This window comes from Neoarius graeffei, chromosome 17, assembly GCF_027579695.1.
Source record: "Neoarius graeffei isolate fNeoGra1 chromosome 17, fNeoGra1.pri, whole genome shotgun sequence".
Taxonomy (NCBI): domain Eukaryota; kingdom Metazoa; phylum Chordata; class Actinopteri; order Siluriformes; family Ariidae; genus Neoarius; species Neoarius graeffei.
In genome coordinates, this window is record NC_083585.1 from 25,571,029 (window position 1) to 25,587,249 (window position 16,221).

Consider the following 16,221-nt stretch of genomic DNA (forward strand, 5'->3'; position numbering starts at 1 on the left):
AGCCCTGTGATGACCTGGCGACTTGTCCAGGGTGTACCCCGCCTTTCGCCCATAGTCAGCTGGGATAGGCTCCAGCTTGCCTGCGACCCTGTAGAAGGATAAAGTGGCTAGAGATAATGAGATGAGATGAATTTTTTTGCACCAAGAAAGTCACTTAAGTGTCATTGTTCTAGTTATAGAAAATCATTTCAACCTGAGACCTCAGAGACGTTATATATGGAGGAAGCTCTCTGGGAGGCTCTGTGATCAGCTACCCTTGCTATGATGACTTAATGACTATGTAAATAAATTAATAAATTACTGTGAAAACACGTGCTTTTTTAAAATCAATAGTTCATACAAAGCATGCTTGTATTTCTACTGCATATGTTTTAACCAAATAGGTGCAATTAAATATCTATGCCTATATTTGCTCAGATTGTGGTTAATCATTGATTAGAGGCTGAGGGCAGATGAAGTTGTATCACAAAAAAGGCATTCAGGCTTTAGATCGTGGCAATAGTGATGGTTTTCATCATGGTGGTCAGTCAGGTTCATATAAGGATAAGGCTACTGTTAGCCAGCTTCCTCTTTATTTCTGTTCGTGGACAAACTTCAGGACCGTAAGTCTCATATAATTTTACATTGTTGTCATAAACTATCCCAGATTTTGTATCCACTGTGTAAAACTATTATACTATATTAAATATTTATCTTTATATTAAATTTGTTTCGATGAAAATGTTCAAAAAGAGGAGGGTTTTTTTGCTGTTTTTTTTATCTGTTAGTATTTTGAACGTGAAAATTGAAATCGGAAAAAACTCTACAAAACAGTTGTAGCTTATAACAAGTTACAGGACTCCAACAAAGAAACTACAACCACGGAGTGTGCAGTAGCAGACTGTGCTAAGACAGCAAAAAATGACTTTTATACACTGGTCTCATACACTCCATAAAAAGAACCAAAATTATTCACATTACACAAAGGTTTCAACATGAAGATGGAAAAATCACCTTATCAAAACTAATTTCACGTGTGTGGGACATTCTGCAATTGCTGAGGGTTAAGAAAAAAGAAAGCATGACTCACTGAATAAAGGAAAAGACACAAAATCTATTACCAAACATTATTATTATTATTATTATTATTATTATTATCAGTCACACACCCAAATAAAAAGGTTGCACTATTACAATAACTTTATAACAAGTTAATTAATACTAATCTACCTAATCTGTGGCACAGACATCCTGCTATTGAGGTATTTCACCTGACGTCACAGGGTCACGTGACGCCCCGGTGTCCACCATTTTGGACGGCAAGCTAGTTAATGTCAACAACAGTAGCTAGTATGTTACTGTAGCAATATTTACGTTCAGTCATTTGGATGACTGTTAAAACCTTTCAGTCTCAAGTTTTTCCTTTACTGGATTTACTAGTTTACTGAGCGAGCGCGCGATGGCTCCCGGCTCGGCCGGAGAGCGCGCGATGGCTCCCGGCTCGGCCGGAGAGCGCGCGATGGCTCCCGGCTCGGCCGCCGAGCGCGCGATGGCTCCCGGCTCGGCCGGAGAGCGCGCGATGGCTCCCGGCTCGGCCGGAGAGGGCGCGATGGCTCCCGGCTCGGCCGCCGAGCGCGCTAGCTCAGTAAACTAGTAAATCCAGTAAAGGAAAAACTTGAGACTGAAAGGTTTTAACAGTCATCCAAATGACTGAACATAAACATTGCTACAGTAACATACTAGCTATGATGTTGTTGACATTAGCTAGTGCTAACAGCTAGCTGCTAGTACACTGCTACAACACAGACACCGACCCTAATAATACAGTTCTTAGTCATTGCCTGGTCACAGCAAATTTATAACGGGCCATGTCTCAACAGACTAAGAAGTTATTTCAATGCCATTTAATAACATTTTGTTTATCCTGAGGACCGAAAGTAAATGAAAATGTGAACAAACCTTAGCTGTAATCAGATGGCGACCACCGGCTCCAGGGACGACCCGCTGATGTAGGCATGTTACCCAGCCTGACACAAAATATTTGTAGGTATCCAAACTCTTATACGCTTTCAGATCAATACCTGTGTATGGCGATGGGTTTTTAACGACATAGGTATACAGATCATGTGGGCCGAAGTCAGGTAAAGACGAGGGCTTCGTGTACTTCCGTACGTCAGTGAACAATCCTGGTGGAAGCAGGTAAACGTCGTTCTCTAAGCCTGCTAGCCTCAATTTTTGCAAATACCTCTCCCTCTGCTCGCCCTGTAAATGCCCTACGTCGCTGGATAGTGAAGGTGTTTTCTGCATCTCGCTCCTTTTTCTTTTATGTTTTTCGTTTGTCGCCTTCCTCGCATTCAAACTGATTCGAGCCGTGCCGTCCAAAATGGCAGTATCACGTGACTTGGTCACGTGAGTGAAATACCTCAATAGGTATGTTGTATTTTACAAACCTTAGTGTTTTTCAGTGGTGTTAAATATCATTGGGTAGCTGTAGCGTTTTTAACTAATCTTTGACTTTGCATATGAACTTTAAATGTATCTAGTACTCTGATCTGGCTACAATAGTTACCTATAAAAACTTTCTTAATTTTTGAACATTTTGAATGACTTCAAGTTGTTAATCAATTAAAACTTATCTCAAACCTTCATTTTTGTCTTTAGATATTTCATGGTTACATTTCCTGCAGTAATCGAGTCTGGCTCTGATGCTAAGTTCTGTGTGAATCTTCTGAAGCCTAATGAGACTCTGCAAATGAACATTTTTCTGGTTCACAACAACCAGAGCAGAACTCTTTTACAAGAGACAGTGGAAAAGGAGATTCACCACTGCTCTCATTTTAAGGTCAGAAATCCAAAAGATTATTATTATTATTATTATTATTATTATTATTATTTTAGATATTATTAGTGATTGATATTGTTAAACATGGAAACAACTGTACAGGCTCCACAGGTTGAAGGTGAATCAGTGCAGGAGATCAGAGTAGAAGTCAAAGGCGAAAGCTTTAAGATAACAAAGAAAAGGAAAGTGATGTTTAAATCCTATGACACATTGGTATTTATTCAGACTGATAAACCAATCTACAGTCCAGGCCAAACAGGTGATTCAGTTCATGCACAATATCACAACATTTCTACTGTAAAATTGTATATTTAATAAAACAAAGCGTCACATTACTGTACTGTTGTTTTTCCACAGTGAATTTCAGAATTGTCTCTATGGATTCAAATTTTATTCCAGTTGAACAAAAGGTAAGAGCGGACTTTGTAATTTGAATATTTAGTATAAAAAACTGGCAATCTTCCAAATAAAATGTGAAACATTACTCTGTGCTCATTTTCATAAGCGCAGACCAAAGTTGTACCCATCTCAGTATGATATTGTAAATTGTGAATTAAGATGTATTGTCTTATACTCCACAGTACAGTACAGTGAGTCTTCAGGTAAAATGGAATCATACACAATATTACATATTTAATGACATATTTGTTCATTTGTAATATCTATAAGTATTGTGTTATTCTTCCTTAATGTCTTCATAATTGAACTAATTGTATGTTTTGTGGAACCAAACAGGATAATAATCAGAACAGGATTGGTCAGTGGACAAATGTGTCCTCCACAGGTCTGATACTGCAACTTTCTTATGAGCTAAACGCTGAGGCTCCAGAAGGACATTATCAGTTAATTGCTGACACTGGAAAAAGGACGATAACACACAATTTTAAAGTGGAAAAGTATGGTAAGTGACATTACTAGTAACACCAGAGTTTTTACAGATGTAACCAAAATAAGTTATGGTAATAATAAACTGCATTTGACTTTTAGTTTTACCCAAATTTGAGGTTACAGTAAATGCACCAGAGAAACACAGTGTCGAGGAAGAACTGAACATAGAAGTTTGTGGAAAGTAAGTAGAAAATGGGGGGGGGGGGGGGGGGGGGAATCAAATGTCTGTAGATTTGTGAATCATCTGTTTTATTAATTAAATACATTACATAGTGTTGACTCAAGTGAATGTCTAGCATATATGTATGTGATATTTATCTTTCATATATCATACATAGTAGGGTATACACCAATTAGCCATAACATTAAAGACAGATGAAATGAATGACAACTGGTGAAAGAATGACAGGTTCATGTGAACCCAAGGGTCACTGATGTATGTGGGGAGCGAAGACTTGCTTATCTGCTTCAATCACATAGAAGAGCTACTGTAGCACAAATTGCTGAAAAGGTTTAAGGTACACTATATATTATTTAGGGGCTCTATTAGCAGAAATTGAATATAGCATTCATAAGTATGTTTTTATTCATGTATTACCTGTGACTACAAATCATTGTGTTTTCGTAAGCTTAGAATGAGCACTTAATTTCTACATAGAAAGCAGGTCTTCTTCCACAGAGCCTGTCATGTTTCTACAGTAGCCCAGAATGGACAAACTGCTGAAGAAAGAAGAGGAATCAGTGTTTGCTGATTGTGGCTAACAAGTTTGAGAACCCAAATTTTGAAAGAAAGATAGAGGATCATATTGATTATTTAGCAAAAGAAAATGCAAGAAAGCATGAATCCTCATCAAACAAATGAAAGTATAAAGCAAAACAAGACCGGGACAGAAAATAAGGATAACCACTGGTGTCATCTTTCCCAGATGGAAATTGTTGATAAGGGACAAATGTTTTCAAAGTGATGCAGAAACTGCCTGTTTCATGCAGGACAGGAACTTAGCCTACCAATTAACCTATCAATCTAAATGCAATAATAAATATATTGGTAGCTGATAGCTCCCCTTCATCGCCTCGCCCTGACTGCTTCACCACCTCAGCCTCTCCTCCCTCTTTCTTTCCCTCTCCCAGGGGCGTCACTAGACCCAAGACCATACTGGGGCACAAAAGGGGCACAGGAAATGTATGCGAGCGCGCGAAGCGCGCGAGCTAAAAATTTTGCACTATATTTATATTTATATTTATATTTTTTATATAATATATATTACATTTTATGTAATATATATTATATTTTATGTAATATATATTTATATATTGATATTTATATTTAGAAACGGCCTGCTTAAAACTAGTCACTAGAGCTGTAAAACTCAAAATGATTACGAGGACACTGAATCCAGGTCAATCATTTAATAATAACAGTATGAATATTTGCAACATTTGTGATAATAGCAATGTAATACTTATACTGTTGGTAATATTGTAAAAGAACATATTAACATACAATACAACACCGCCGAGTTTTGAAACTCAACCAAGAGTACTTAATGGCCAACAGTATTCACACTTGATACCTTTTAAATCACCAAACATATCTTTGTAAGCACACGCATTTTCAGCATTGAACATCTCTAAACACAATCCAAAAGCCTCTAAAAGCACCACTGTGTGTGTGTGTGTGTGTGTGTGTGTGTGTGTGTGTGTGTGTGTGTGTGTGTGTGTGTTTTACAAAAATGACAGTGGAATTACTGTCTACTAACCTGTAAACAGTTGAAAAACACGGAGAGATGGTTTCCCCTGCTCTGAATTTCATTGCATCTGAGGGCTGCTGGAGTCTGCGGTCCCCATAGCAACCAAGATGTTACTCATGTCACGCGCACACTTTTTTCACATTGCTTAGTGTGCGCGAGGCCAGCCAAAACTACCAATGTAAAAGCATTGTAGATGGTCTTCTTCGCGCATCGGTTAGCCTACCCCACGTTATGAATTAATTAAATTGCAGCTATTCCCAAGTTTAAAATTCAGAGCGTTTCGTCACTGGATTTTTTTTACTGGGGCACTACAGATCTATACTGGGGCATGTGCCCCAGTAAAATACCCCTGGCGATGCCGATGCCCTCTCCCTCTAACCTTGGGAATGTTACTGAGTGGTTTATCTGGTATTTGACTCTTCAAACTGAGAACAAAATATGTGTCTTGCTGATGTTAGCAATAAAACATGACAACAATGCAAAACAAGTAACAATAATATTTGCTATCTTTCATGGAAGTTATGGCCTATAGTTTTACAAACTAAATAACTAAATACAGGGCGGCACGGTGGTGTAGTGGTTAGCACTGTTGCCTCACAGCAAGAAGGTCTGGGTTCGAGCCCCGTGGCCAGCAAGGGCCTTTCTGTGCGGAGTTTGCATGTTCTCCCCGTGTCCGCGTGGGTTTCCTCCGGGTGCTCCGGTTTCCCCCACAGTCCAAAGACATGCAGGTTAGGTTAACTGGTGACTCTAAATTGACTGTAGGTGTGAATGTGAGTGTGAATGGTTGTCTGTGTCTATATGTCAGCCCTGTGATGACCTGGCGACTTGTCCAGGGTGTACCCCAGCTTTCGCCCGTAGTCAGCTGGGATAGGCTCCAGCTTGCCTGCGACCCTGTAGAACAGGATAAAGTGGCTAGAGATAATGAGATGAGATAACTAAATACAATTTCTGAGTAACTAAATATCAAAATACAATTTTTAAAGTCACGTCATCAAATGACAGGCTAATTGATTTGGTTGTAGATGATGACATCATTTTGGAAGTACTTGGAAGTATGCTATGGGCACCTGACAGCTACTGTACATTCTAATATATGCTTGGAAAATGAGGGGTAAGAGAGGGGCATTTAATTGGTTGCAGTCTGCATCCTCAATGCTAGATGCCACTAGATCCTACATAATGTACGTTTAATGCTGGCTATGATAGAAAGGTGTCAGAACACACATTGCATCACAGCTTGTTGTGTATGGGGCTGCATAGCTACAGACTGGTCAGAGTGCCCATTCTGAAAGCACCAACAATGGGTATGTGAGCATCAGAACTGGACCATGAAGCAATGGAAGAAGGTGGCCTGACCTGATGAATCATGTGTTCTTTTACATCATGTGGATAGTTGTGTGTGTGTGTGTGTGTGTGTGTGTGTGTGTGTGTGTGTGTGTGTGTGTGTGTGTGTGTGTGTGTGTGTGTGATCTACTTGGGGAAGAGATGGCATCAGGATGCACTGTGGGTAGAAAGCAAGCTGGAGGAGGCAGTGTGATGCTCTGGGAATCTTTGGGTCCTGATATTCATGTGGATGTTACTTTTAACAAGTACCACCTCCCTAAACATTGTTGCAGATCAAGTATACTCCTTGATGGCAATGGTATTCCCTAATGGCAGTGGCCTCTTTCAGCAGGATAATGTGCCCTGCCACACTGCAAAAATTGTTCAGGAATGGTTTGAGGAACATGACAAAGAGTTCAAGTTGTTGATTTTGCCTCCAAATTCCCCAGATCTCAATCCACTTGAGCTTCTCTAGGAAGTGCTAGACAAACAAGTCCAATTCATGGAGGCCCCACCTTGCAACTTACAGGACTTAAAGTATCTGCTGCTAACACCTTGGTGCCAGATACTACAGCACACCTTCAGAGGTCTTGTGAGGTCCATGCCTCAAAGGGTCAGAGCAGTTTTGGCAGCACAAGGAGACCTACACAATATTAGGCAGGTGGATTTAATGGTATGGCTGATCAGTGACATATAAACTGTATGATATGAAGGTACACCTATGGACAACCAGTACCTGGTCAAGCAAAGGTGCAGGTGTGCCGGAGAACTAAGTATAATAATGAGGCCTTGATGAGTTCATTCTGCCTGCATGAAACAGTGAAGGTATGTATGCAACACTATTACTGCACTATCATTTAACTCTCTCTCTCTCTCTCTCTCTCTCTCTCTCTCTCTCTCTAATAAATAATTCTCCCCATTTGTTTTTGGATGTTCACCATAGATGACTCAGACTGGCTGTGCATTAGTTAACATAGATGTGACAACTTTCTTGAATACTGAATTTGAACGTAAATTTAAGAATCAGCTTACTGCTATTATTATTTTCACAGAGGAAGGAACAGGTGAGTCAGTAACAGATTTCTCAAAACAAAGAAAAGTAAGAAGCCAGAGCTAGTAGCAGATTGACTTAAACTTTATAAAAGCTTAACATGATTTTCATTTTCATTTCATAATGCCACATTGCAATTGGTTCCTTCTATTTAGATATATCCTGGCTGACATTTACAAATATAAAACTCTTATTTCAAATTGGTAAAGTGGAAATCCTTGATACACCAAAAAATTTTGAACAGGGGAAAGTTATAGAAGGAAAGGTATGTTTTTCTTTTCTTTTTTTATTTAAAATTGCCATTTGATATTGCTTTTATGCTTGTGATGATAGGCAGGAAATAATTTGTTTTTCCCTGATCAACAGATTAAAGTTACAACCTTCAGTGGAACACCAGTTCCTAACAAGAAGGTGTACCTTTCAGAAGGTGAAGAGTGGTCTGAAAATGTACTACTTAATCTCACGACAGATGGTAATGGAATCGCAAACTTTTCAGTCGCTGCACCTGAACCTCCTGCAAGAAAGATAATATTGAGGGTAGGGTAGGATGACCTTAGCAGTTACAAACAAAGGGAAAAAATAATTATGCAGTATATTTTGTTCCATTAAAAATTAATTTTATTGCTCCTGTTTCCCTGTTATCTAGGCAAGTGTCTATCCAGAAAGAAAAAAACAAGGACGGAATACTCCATTCTTTGCAAATGCTGATGCACATATACAGCTGCTCCAACCTGACATACCTTATAGTCCAGTGTTCAGTGAACTATCAATAGAAGGCTCAAAGGAACCATTTAAGTGTGGTACTGAAATTCCCATAACCATTAATTATTATATTGTTGGGGAAACTACTGAAAATTACAGCATTGATCTTATGTACCTGGTAAGTACCTGCAATAAAATTGTATGTTTAATGATACAGAAAATGCAAGCCACCTGTATTTTGTTCATTCTAGCAGCTCTAGATGGATAGTGATTATCAGATATTGTGACTCTCTGGTTCAGGTCTTATCTAAAGGAGCCATAGTCCATCATGGGCATGAGAAAGTTGAAGTGGAAGACTCTGCAGATGTCAGAAAAGGAAAAATCTCAATCAAACTATCTGTTGTTGCTGAACTGGCTCCTGTAGCACAGGTTGTGGTGTACTCTGTCCTGCCCAGTGAGAATGTTATCGCTGCTAGCAAGAATTTTGATGTGGAAAAATGCTTCAGAAATAAGGTAATGCTAAAATTAATTAAATTAATAACTTTTTTATGCTCAATCAATTAGTCTGATTGTGCCATTTTTGCAAAAAAAAAAACTAGACCAGTCTATATGTGTTTTCATCATGGATTCCAGGTTTCACTACAGTTCTTGCCCTCCAACGCAGTTCCTGGTGAAAAGAACACTGTTGAGATCACGGCTCATCCTGGTTCACTGTGTGGAATTAGTGTTGTAGATCAGAGTGTGTTCATTTTGGAGTCTGGAAAACGTCTAAACCCTGACAAGGTGAAGTTAAGATGTACCGGATATTCACTATATAGAAGCACTTGAAGGTTTTTTGTTTGTTTTTTGTTTGTTTGGGTATTTTTTAAAGAAATTATTACCTTTAGGTTTTTTTATTTAATAATTTTTTATGTAATTTTTAAATCTACTTCTTACAGGACAATATACAAGTCATGGTTTTAAATTCTGCACATTATATTTCCATAGGCTTCTACAATACAGATGTCTCTCATTGCTCTGATTGAACTATGTAGCTCTTTTTTGTTTGTTTGTTTGTTCGTTCGTTCGTTCGTTCGTTCGTTCGTTTGTTGGGCTATTCTGTGTTTGATGCATAATAAATCCTAAAACTGATTGTTAGCAATTTTGAATGTTCTTCACAACATAGCTTTTCAAACCCCTCCTATTTTGTACATCTCAGTTGCACAAAATTGAAATCTAGAGATCATGTAGGCATAAAGTTATTCAAAAACAGCTGATGAGCAGCTTTATGCCAATGAAAGGTAGTATGTTGCCCATATGGTACAACTGTGCTATATTTTATGGTTGCATTGTCTTTTTATTTATTTATTTATTTATTTATTTATTATTATTTTTTTAACATAAGCTTTCCAAAAACATTTTTAAAAAAACTTTTAGCTTATTTGACTTAGGAGACCTGGGGAAATACAATCCCGATTCCAAAAAAGTTGGGACAATGTACAAATTGTAAATAAAAATGGAATCCAATGATGTGGAAGTTTCAAAATTCCATATTTTATTCAGAATAGAACATAGATGACATATGAAATGTTTAAACTGAGAAAACGTATCATTTAAAGAGAAAAATTAGGTGATTTTTAAATTTCATGACAACAACACATCTCAAAAAAGTTGGGACAAGGCCATGTTTACCACTGTGAGACATCCCCTTTTCTCTTTACAACAGTCTGTAAACGTCTGGGGACTGAGGAGACAAGTTGCTCAAGTTTAGGCATAGGAATGTTAACCCATTCTTGTCTAATGTAGGATTCTAGTTGCTCAACTGTCTTAGGTCTTTTTTGTCGTATCTTCCGTTTTATGATGCGCCAAATGTTTTCTATGGGTGAAAGATCTGGACTGCAGGCTGGCCAGTTCAGTACCCGGACCCTTCTTCTATGCAGCCATGATGCTGTAATTGATGCAGTATGTGGTTTGGCATTGTCATGTTGGAAAATGCAAGGTCTTCCCTGAAAGAGATGTCGTATGGGTGGTAGCATATGTTGCTCTAGAACCTGGATATACCTTTCAGCATTGATGGTGTCTTTCCAGATGTGTAAGCTGCCCATGCACTAACGCAACCCCATACCATCAGAGATGCAGGCTTCTGAACTGAGCGCTGATAACAACTTGGGTCGTCCTTCTCCTCTTTAGTCTGAATGACACGGCGTCCCTGATTTCCATAAAGAACTTCAAATTTTGATTCATCTGACCACAGAACAGTTTTCCACTTTGCCACAGTCCATTTTAAATGAGCCTTGGCCCAGAGAAGACATCTGCGCTTCAGGATCATGTTTAGATACAGCTTCTTCTTTGAACTATAGAGTTTTAGCTGGCAACGGCGGATGGCACGGTGAATTGTGTTCACAGATAATGTTCTCTGGAAATATTCCTGAGCCCATTTTGTGATTTCCAATACAGAAGCATGCCTGTATGTGATGCAGTGCTGTCTAAGGGCCCGAAGATCACGGGCACCCAGTATGGTTTTCCGGCCTTGACCCTTACGCACAGAGATTCTTCCAGATTCTCTGAATCTTTTGATGATATTATGCACTGTAGATGATGAAATGTTCAAACTCTTTGCAATTTTACACTGTCGAACTCCTTTCTGATATTGCTCCACTGTTTGTCGGCGCAGAATTAGGGGGATTGGTGAGCCTCTTCCCATCTTTACTTCTGAGAGCCACTGCCACTCCAAGATGCTCTTTTTATACCCAGTCATGTTAATGACCTATTGCCAATTGATCTAATGAGTTGCAGTTTGGTCCTCCAGCTGTTCTTTTTTTGTACCTTTAACTTTTCCAGCCTCTTATTGCCCCTGTCCCAACTTTTTTGAGATGTGTTGCTGTCATGAAATTTCAAATGAGCCAATATTTGGCATGAAATTTCAAAATGTCTCACTTTCGACATTTGATATGTTGTCTATGTTCTATTGTGAATACAATATCAGTTTTTGAGATTTGTAAATTATTGCATTCTGTTTTTATTTACAATTTGTACTTTGTCCCAACTTTTTTCGAATAGGTTGTATCTCATAGGAATGTTGAGGTGCTCACCAGCTGTAATGTCTGGGGATTTGACCCTATGCATATACTTAATTTTAATATCAGGAGATTGGATTGCGAGAGATTGAGTCCTCTGGTCTATTAGAGGTATTAGAGGTTGGTCTATTACATCTCATGTCACTCAATTGAAATAAAATCTTATGAGCAAAAGCTTCCACACACAGGTCACAAAGTTTACTGTGAACATGTCTGTTAAGATACATTCAAATGATATGAAGTTAATTGTTAATTTGTTGTTATTACTATGTAATTCCATAGATATTTAATTTATTGCCAGTGACATCAGTATCAGATTATCCAGCTCAAGTTGAAGATTATCTGGAGTGCTTGCATGTTAGACCCCGACGAGATGTACTGATTGGCCATTTTTACAATACATTAAAGGTAATAGATTGACTGGTTGTAAAATGTAGCATAACTGGTTTTGTAATTATGTTTGTGAGAGTCATTAAGCTAAAAAAAATCAAAAATTAAAATACAAAAAAAAAACCAAACTGGTTCCTGGTTCACTGTTCAGTAATTTACTACACTGATGACATTCTGATTTCCTATCATCTGATAGGGAGTGGGACTGAAGATGGCAACAAATTTGGTGATTAGACTACCTCGCTGTGTTATATACAAGCATGTGAAGTATCTTCGTGATCAGACTCTTGGTAATTATACTATATTTAGACCTTTTTCTTCTATTATTGTTCAATAAATGTGTAGTTTCTTGTTCTTGCATTTAAGATATACTATATGGCCAGAGTTTGTGGACACCTGACAGTCACACCCATACTGTATGTGGTTCTTCCCCAAACTGTTGCCACAAATTTGGAAGCACACACTTGTACAGGATGTTTTTGTGTACTGTAGCATTACAATTTCCCTTCACTGGATCTATGTGGCCCAAGCATGTCAATACCCTGTGCATAAAGTACAGTGCATAAAGAAATGGTTTGCCAATGTTGGAGTGAAAGAATTTGAGTGGCCTAAACAGAGCCCTGACCTCAACCCCACTGAACACCTTTTGAATGAATCAGAAATGCCAAATGCATCCCAGGTATTCACCCAAGATCAGTACCTGACCTCACATTAGCTCTAAATGGGCAAATACCCACAGCCACACTCCAAAATCTAGTGGACACTAGCCACAAATCTAGCCACACTTCTGGCCTAACCAGAAGTGTGGCAGTTATGAGTGTGATAGTCAGGTATCCAAAAACTTTTGGCTATATTGTGCATGTACATTAAGTTGTATGTATAAGAATACAACTATTAAGTATTTCTTATGTAGTCGATATGTCCCCAATAGGTACCATTTAAGATAATCATTATGAGCTTCAAGTACTTAGGCCCTGTCCACACGGCAACGGATTCAGGTGACTCCGATACAATTGCTTATCGTTTAGGCCTGGCGTCCACACGGCACCGGCGTTTTGGGTGCCCAAAACGCAATCTTTTTGAGAACGGGTTCCAGAGTGGAAAGATCTGGCAACGTTGCCGTTGTGAAGTCGTCTGGATGAGTAAAACGGATTTGTTTACGATGACGTCACAACCACATGACTGTGAGTGCTTCACGCCGGGTAGAAGTGTAACGAATATCACCAGGAAAAAGCCTTACAGAGCACTAATGAGAGTGAAACACGAGCTTGGATATTATTATTATTATTATTATTATTATTATTATTATTATTATTATTATTATTATTATGTTCAGTGTTAGTTCACAGTAGTAATGCAAGAAGCAGAATAGTGACAGTAATAGTGAAGCAAAAACATGCAATTGTACAAACACTGCAGCTCTACAGCAAAATATTCATTTATGAAATGGTCTGAGTCTTAACACCAGTAGTGCCAATGATCTCATTGCGATGCGATGCGAGTTGTCAACAAATCCTATAACTTGGTTCATGAAACGCGCTTACAAAATATTTTCACTGTGAATATTTATTGTGTAATGGTGCAAAGTGAGAGAGAGAGAGAGAGAGAGAGAGAGAGAGAGAGAGAGAGAGAATAGCCCTTAGGGCAGAGTCAATCCCACCAGCAAAACTAGGGGGAAAAAAGAGCGATCTCACCTCTTCAGATGATGGTTTAAGTCCTAGAATACATTCCTCAAAAAAGCAAATTAATCCATCAACGTGTATCATTCAATTTATTCCGGACCATTAAAGACGCCGCCTTCCGCGTACGTCATCCTCGCCGCCATATTGGAAAGGTCAAAGCGGAGAATAAAGATTAGCTGCGTTTAACTGTACCAACAGATTTACCGTCCAAACAAGATCACATGGGATTGCCTTTCACAGGTGAGAAACAACAAATTAATCCATCAACGTGTAGTATTCAATTTTTTCCGGACCATTAAAGACGCCGCCTTCCGCGTACGTCATCCTCGCCGCCATATTGGAAAGGTCAAAGCGGAGAATAAAGATTGGCTGCGTTTAACTGTACCAACAGGTTTACCGTCCAAACGAGATCACATGGGATTACCTTTCACAGGTGAGACTGGAAAAATACTTTTCATTGTATTTGGTCATTATAATGTAATTTTCCGAACAGATTTTCCTGACTTTGTGGCTAATATGAAGTCTCGCGCATAATAGTTTATGCGCATGCGTCCTTACTTCTTCTATTCCCATACGAAAAAGAACAGTAAAGAACTTATAAGAGTTTACCACTGTCTTAGTAGTAAATCCTTATAAATATAAGGATAAATCCTTATAAGGATTTATAAATAAATATATATGCCATGTATGATTTACTCCTGAAAGTGGCCCATTTTGCATTTTCCTCATACAAATTTTTTATGAAAATCTAGTATGTATGAAGTGAACATTGTGCATGGTTTTTACAGATAATGTGTATGATGAATTACACCGTCTTTGTATGCTTCACGTAATGTTTGTAGTTTTAAATTATATTTTACAGTTTAAAATGTATCTGCCTTTTATATGTAAATCCACATATGTTTGTGTTGGATTTACATATAAAAGGCATATACATTTTAAACTGTAAAATATAATTTAAAACTACAAACATTACGTGAAGCATACAAAGACGGTGTAATTCATCATACACATTATCTGTAAAAACCATGCACAATGTTCATACATACTAGATTTTCGTAAAAAATTTGTATGAGGAAAATGCAAAATGGGCCACTTTCAGGAGTAAATCATACATGGCATATATATTTATAAATCCTTATAAGGATTTACTACTAAGACAGTGGTAAACTCTTATAAGTTCTTTACTGTTCTTTTTCGTATGGGTTGTTCTGGTGTCTCCGAAGGGACCGTCTTACAGCGCCCCTAGAGGTGTGGCATGTGTATTGCATCGTTTTCAGCAAGCGTTGCGTTGCCATATGGACCTGATATTTTACTGATTGTTGCCCATTTGGACGCGATATATTTTTAAATAACATCTCGTTGCCGTTGTCGTGTGGATGTAGCCTTAAGTTCCCTCATATAGAATACCTTTTGTCTAAGTTATGTTAGTTATTTATGATTTTGCTGATTTGCATTGCCAGAACTTACTATATCACAATCAGTATTATCATTATCATCATCAGCTTATGAACACATCAAAACAATTCGCAAATTCTTCCCAGAAACTTGGATATGGCAACTTGTTGAAGTGAGGTTAGTAAATTAGCCTCTAACTTTTATTTTTACTTGGCATATAAGAATTTTTTAGACTTTTAAAAATAAAGTAACAGAAAATAATGGAAATCAGTGCATTTGTTCCCTTAATGGATACATTTCCATGGTGCTTCTTAAACTTAAGTAGATAAATTTTGCCATGGACACCTTTTGAGGAAATTTTATGAGCATATTTTCAGTCCTGTGCGTCTCGGTACATACACCAGTTGAACTTTCAGGCGTGCTCCCGACTGCGCATGCGCACTGAGCAGACTCTCGCACACGTGCCGTTAAATATGCACACTTACACAGGATTAAGGTGCATCAGCGCACCTATATAGACTCAGAAAACACACATTCAGCACAAAGTATTGAGTTCTTTGTGACACTTTACTGAGCCTTGTTCCCATGGTTGATTTCCTGGTTTTCTGAATTCTGTTTCCATTTTGTCTGTGCCTAGTATACTGTTTGTGCCTCACCCAACCAAACCCAACAAGTTTCTTCGTTTATGATATTGCCTGCCGAATTGGATTGTTTGCCTGTTATCCTCATCTAATCTCATCTCATTTCATCTCATTATCTGTAGCCGCTTTATCCTGTTCTACAGGGTCGCAGGCAAGCTGGAGCCTATCCCAGCTGACTACAGGCGAAAGGCGGGGTACACCCTGGACAAGTCGCCAGGTCATCACAGGGCTGACACATAGACACAGACAACCATTCACACTCACATTCACACCTACGGTCAATTTAGAGTCACCAGTTAACCTAACCTTCATGTCTTTGGACTGTGGGGGAAACCAGAGCACCCGGAGGAAACCCACGTGGACATGGGGAGAACATGCAAACTCCACACAGAAAGGCCCTCGCCAGCCACGGGGCTCGAACCCAGACCTTCTTGCTGTGAGGTGACAGCGCTAACCACTACACCACCGTGCCACCCCCTGTTATCCTCTTTTAAATAAATATTACTTCTGCACTTACA

At 38.6% G+C, this 16,221-nt stretch overlaps 1 protein-coding gene across 1 annotated transcript in view; it reads left to right on the forward strand.

Annotated features, from left to right (window-relative positions):
• Nucleotides 1-498: 498 nt before the first annotated feature.
• The window catches only part of LOC132901470 (alpha-2-macroglobulin-like), a 54,720-nt gene continuing 38,997 nt past the window's right edge, over nucleotides 499-16,221 (forward strand). Inside the window, exons 1-18 of the mRNA XM_060943882.1 lie at nucleotides 499-602; nucleotides 2,641-2,821; nucleotides 2,924-3,080; nucleotides 3,179-3,231; nucleotides 3,403-3,423; nucleotides 3,557-3,722; nucleotides 3,809-3,890; nucleotides 7,497-7,608; nucleotides 7,727-7,847; nucleotides 7,990-8,099; nucleotides 8,201-8,371; nucleotides 8,481-8,714; nucleotides 8,837-9,049; nucleotides 9,170-9,319; nucleotides 11,875-12,000; nucleotides 12,179-12,278; nucleotides 14,562-14,609; nucleotides 15,170-15,239. Coding sequence (XP_060799865.1) covers nucleotides 505-602; nucleotides 2,641-2,821; nucleotides 2,924-3,080; nucleotides 3,179-3,231; nucleotides 3,403-3,423; nucleotides 3,557-3,722; nucleotides 3,809-3,890; nucleotides 7,497-7,608; nucleotides 7,727-7,847; nucleotides 7,990-8,099; nucleotides 8,201-8,371; nucleotides 8,481-8,714; nucleotides 8,837-9,049; nucleotides 9,170-9,319; nucleotides 11,875-12,000; nucleotides 12,179-12,278; nucleotides 14,562-14,609; nucleotides 15,170-15,239 — 2,213 coding nt within the window. The 5' untranslated portion in view covers nucleotides 499-504. The remainder of the gene's footprint in view (nucleotides 603-2,640; nucleotides 2,822-2,923; nucleotides 3,081-3,178; nucleotides 3,232-3,402; nucleotides 3,424-3,556; nucleotides 3,723-3,808; nucleotides 3,891-7,496; nucleotides 7,609-7,726; nucleotides 7,848-7,989; nucleotides 8,100-8,200; nucleotides 8,372-8,480; nucleotides 8,715-8,836; nucleotides 9,050-9,169; nucleotides 9,320-11,874; nucleotides 12,001-12,178; nucleotides 12,279-14,561; nucleotides 14,610-15,169; nucleotides 15,240-16,221) is intronic.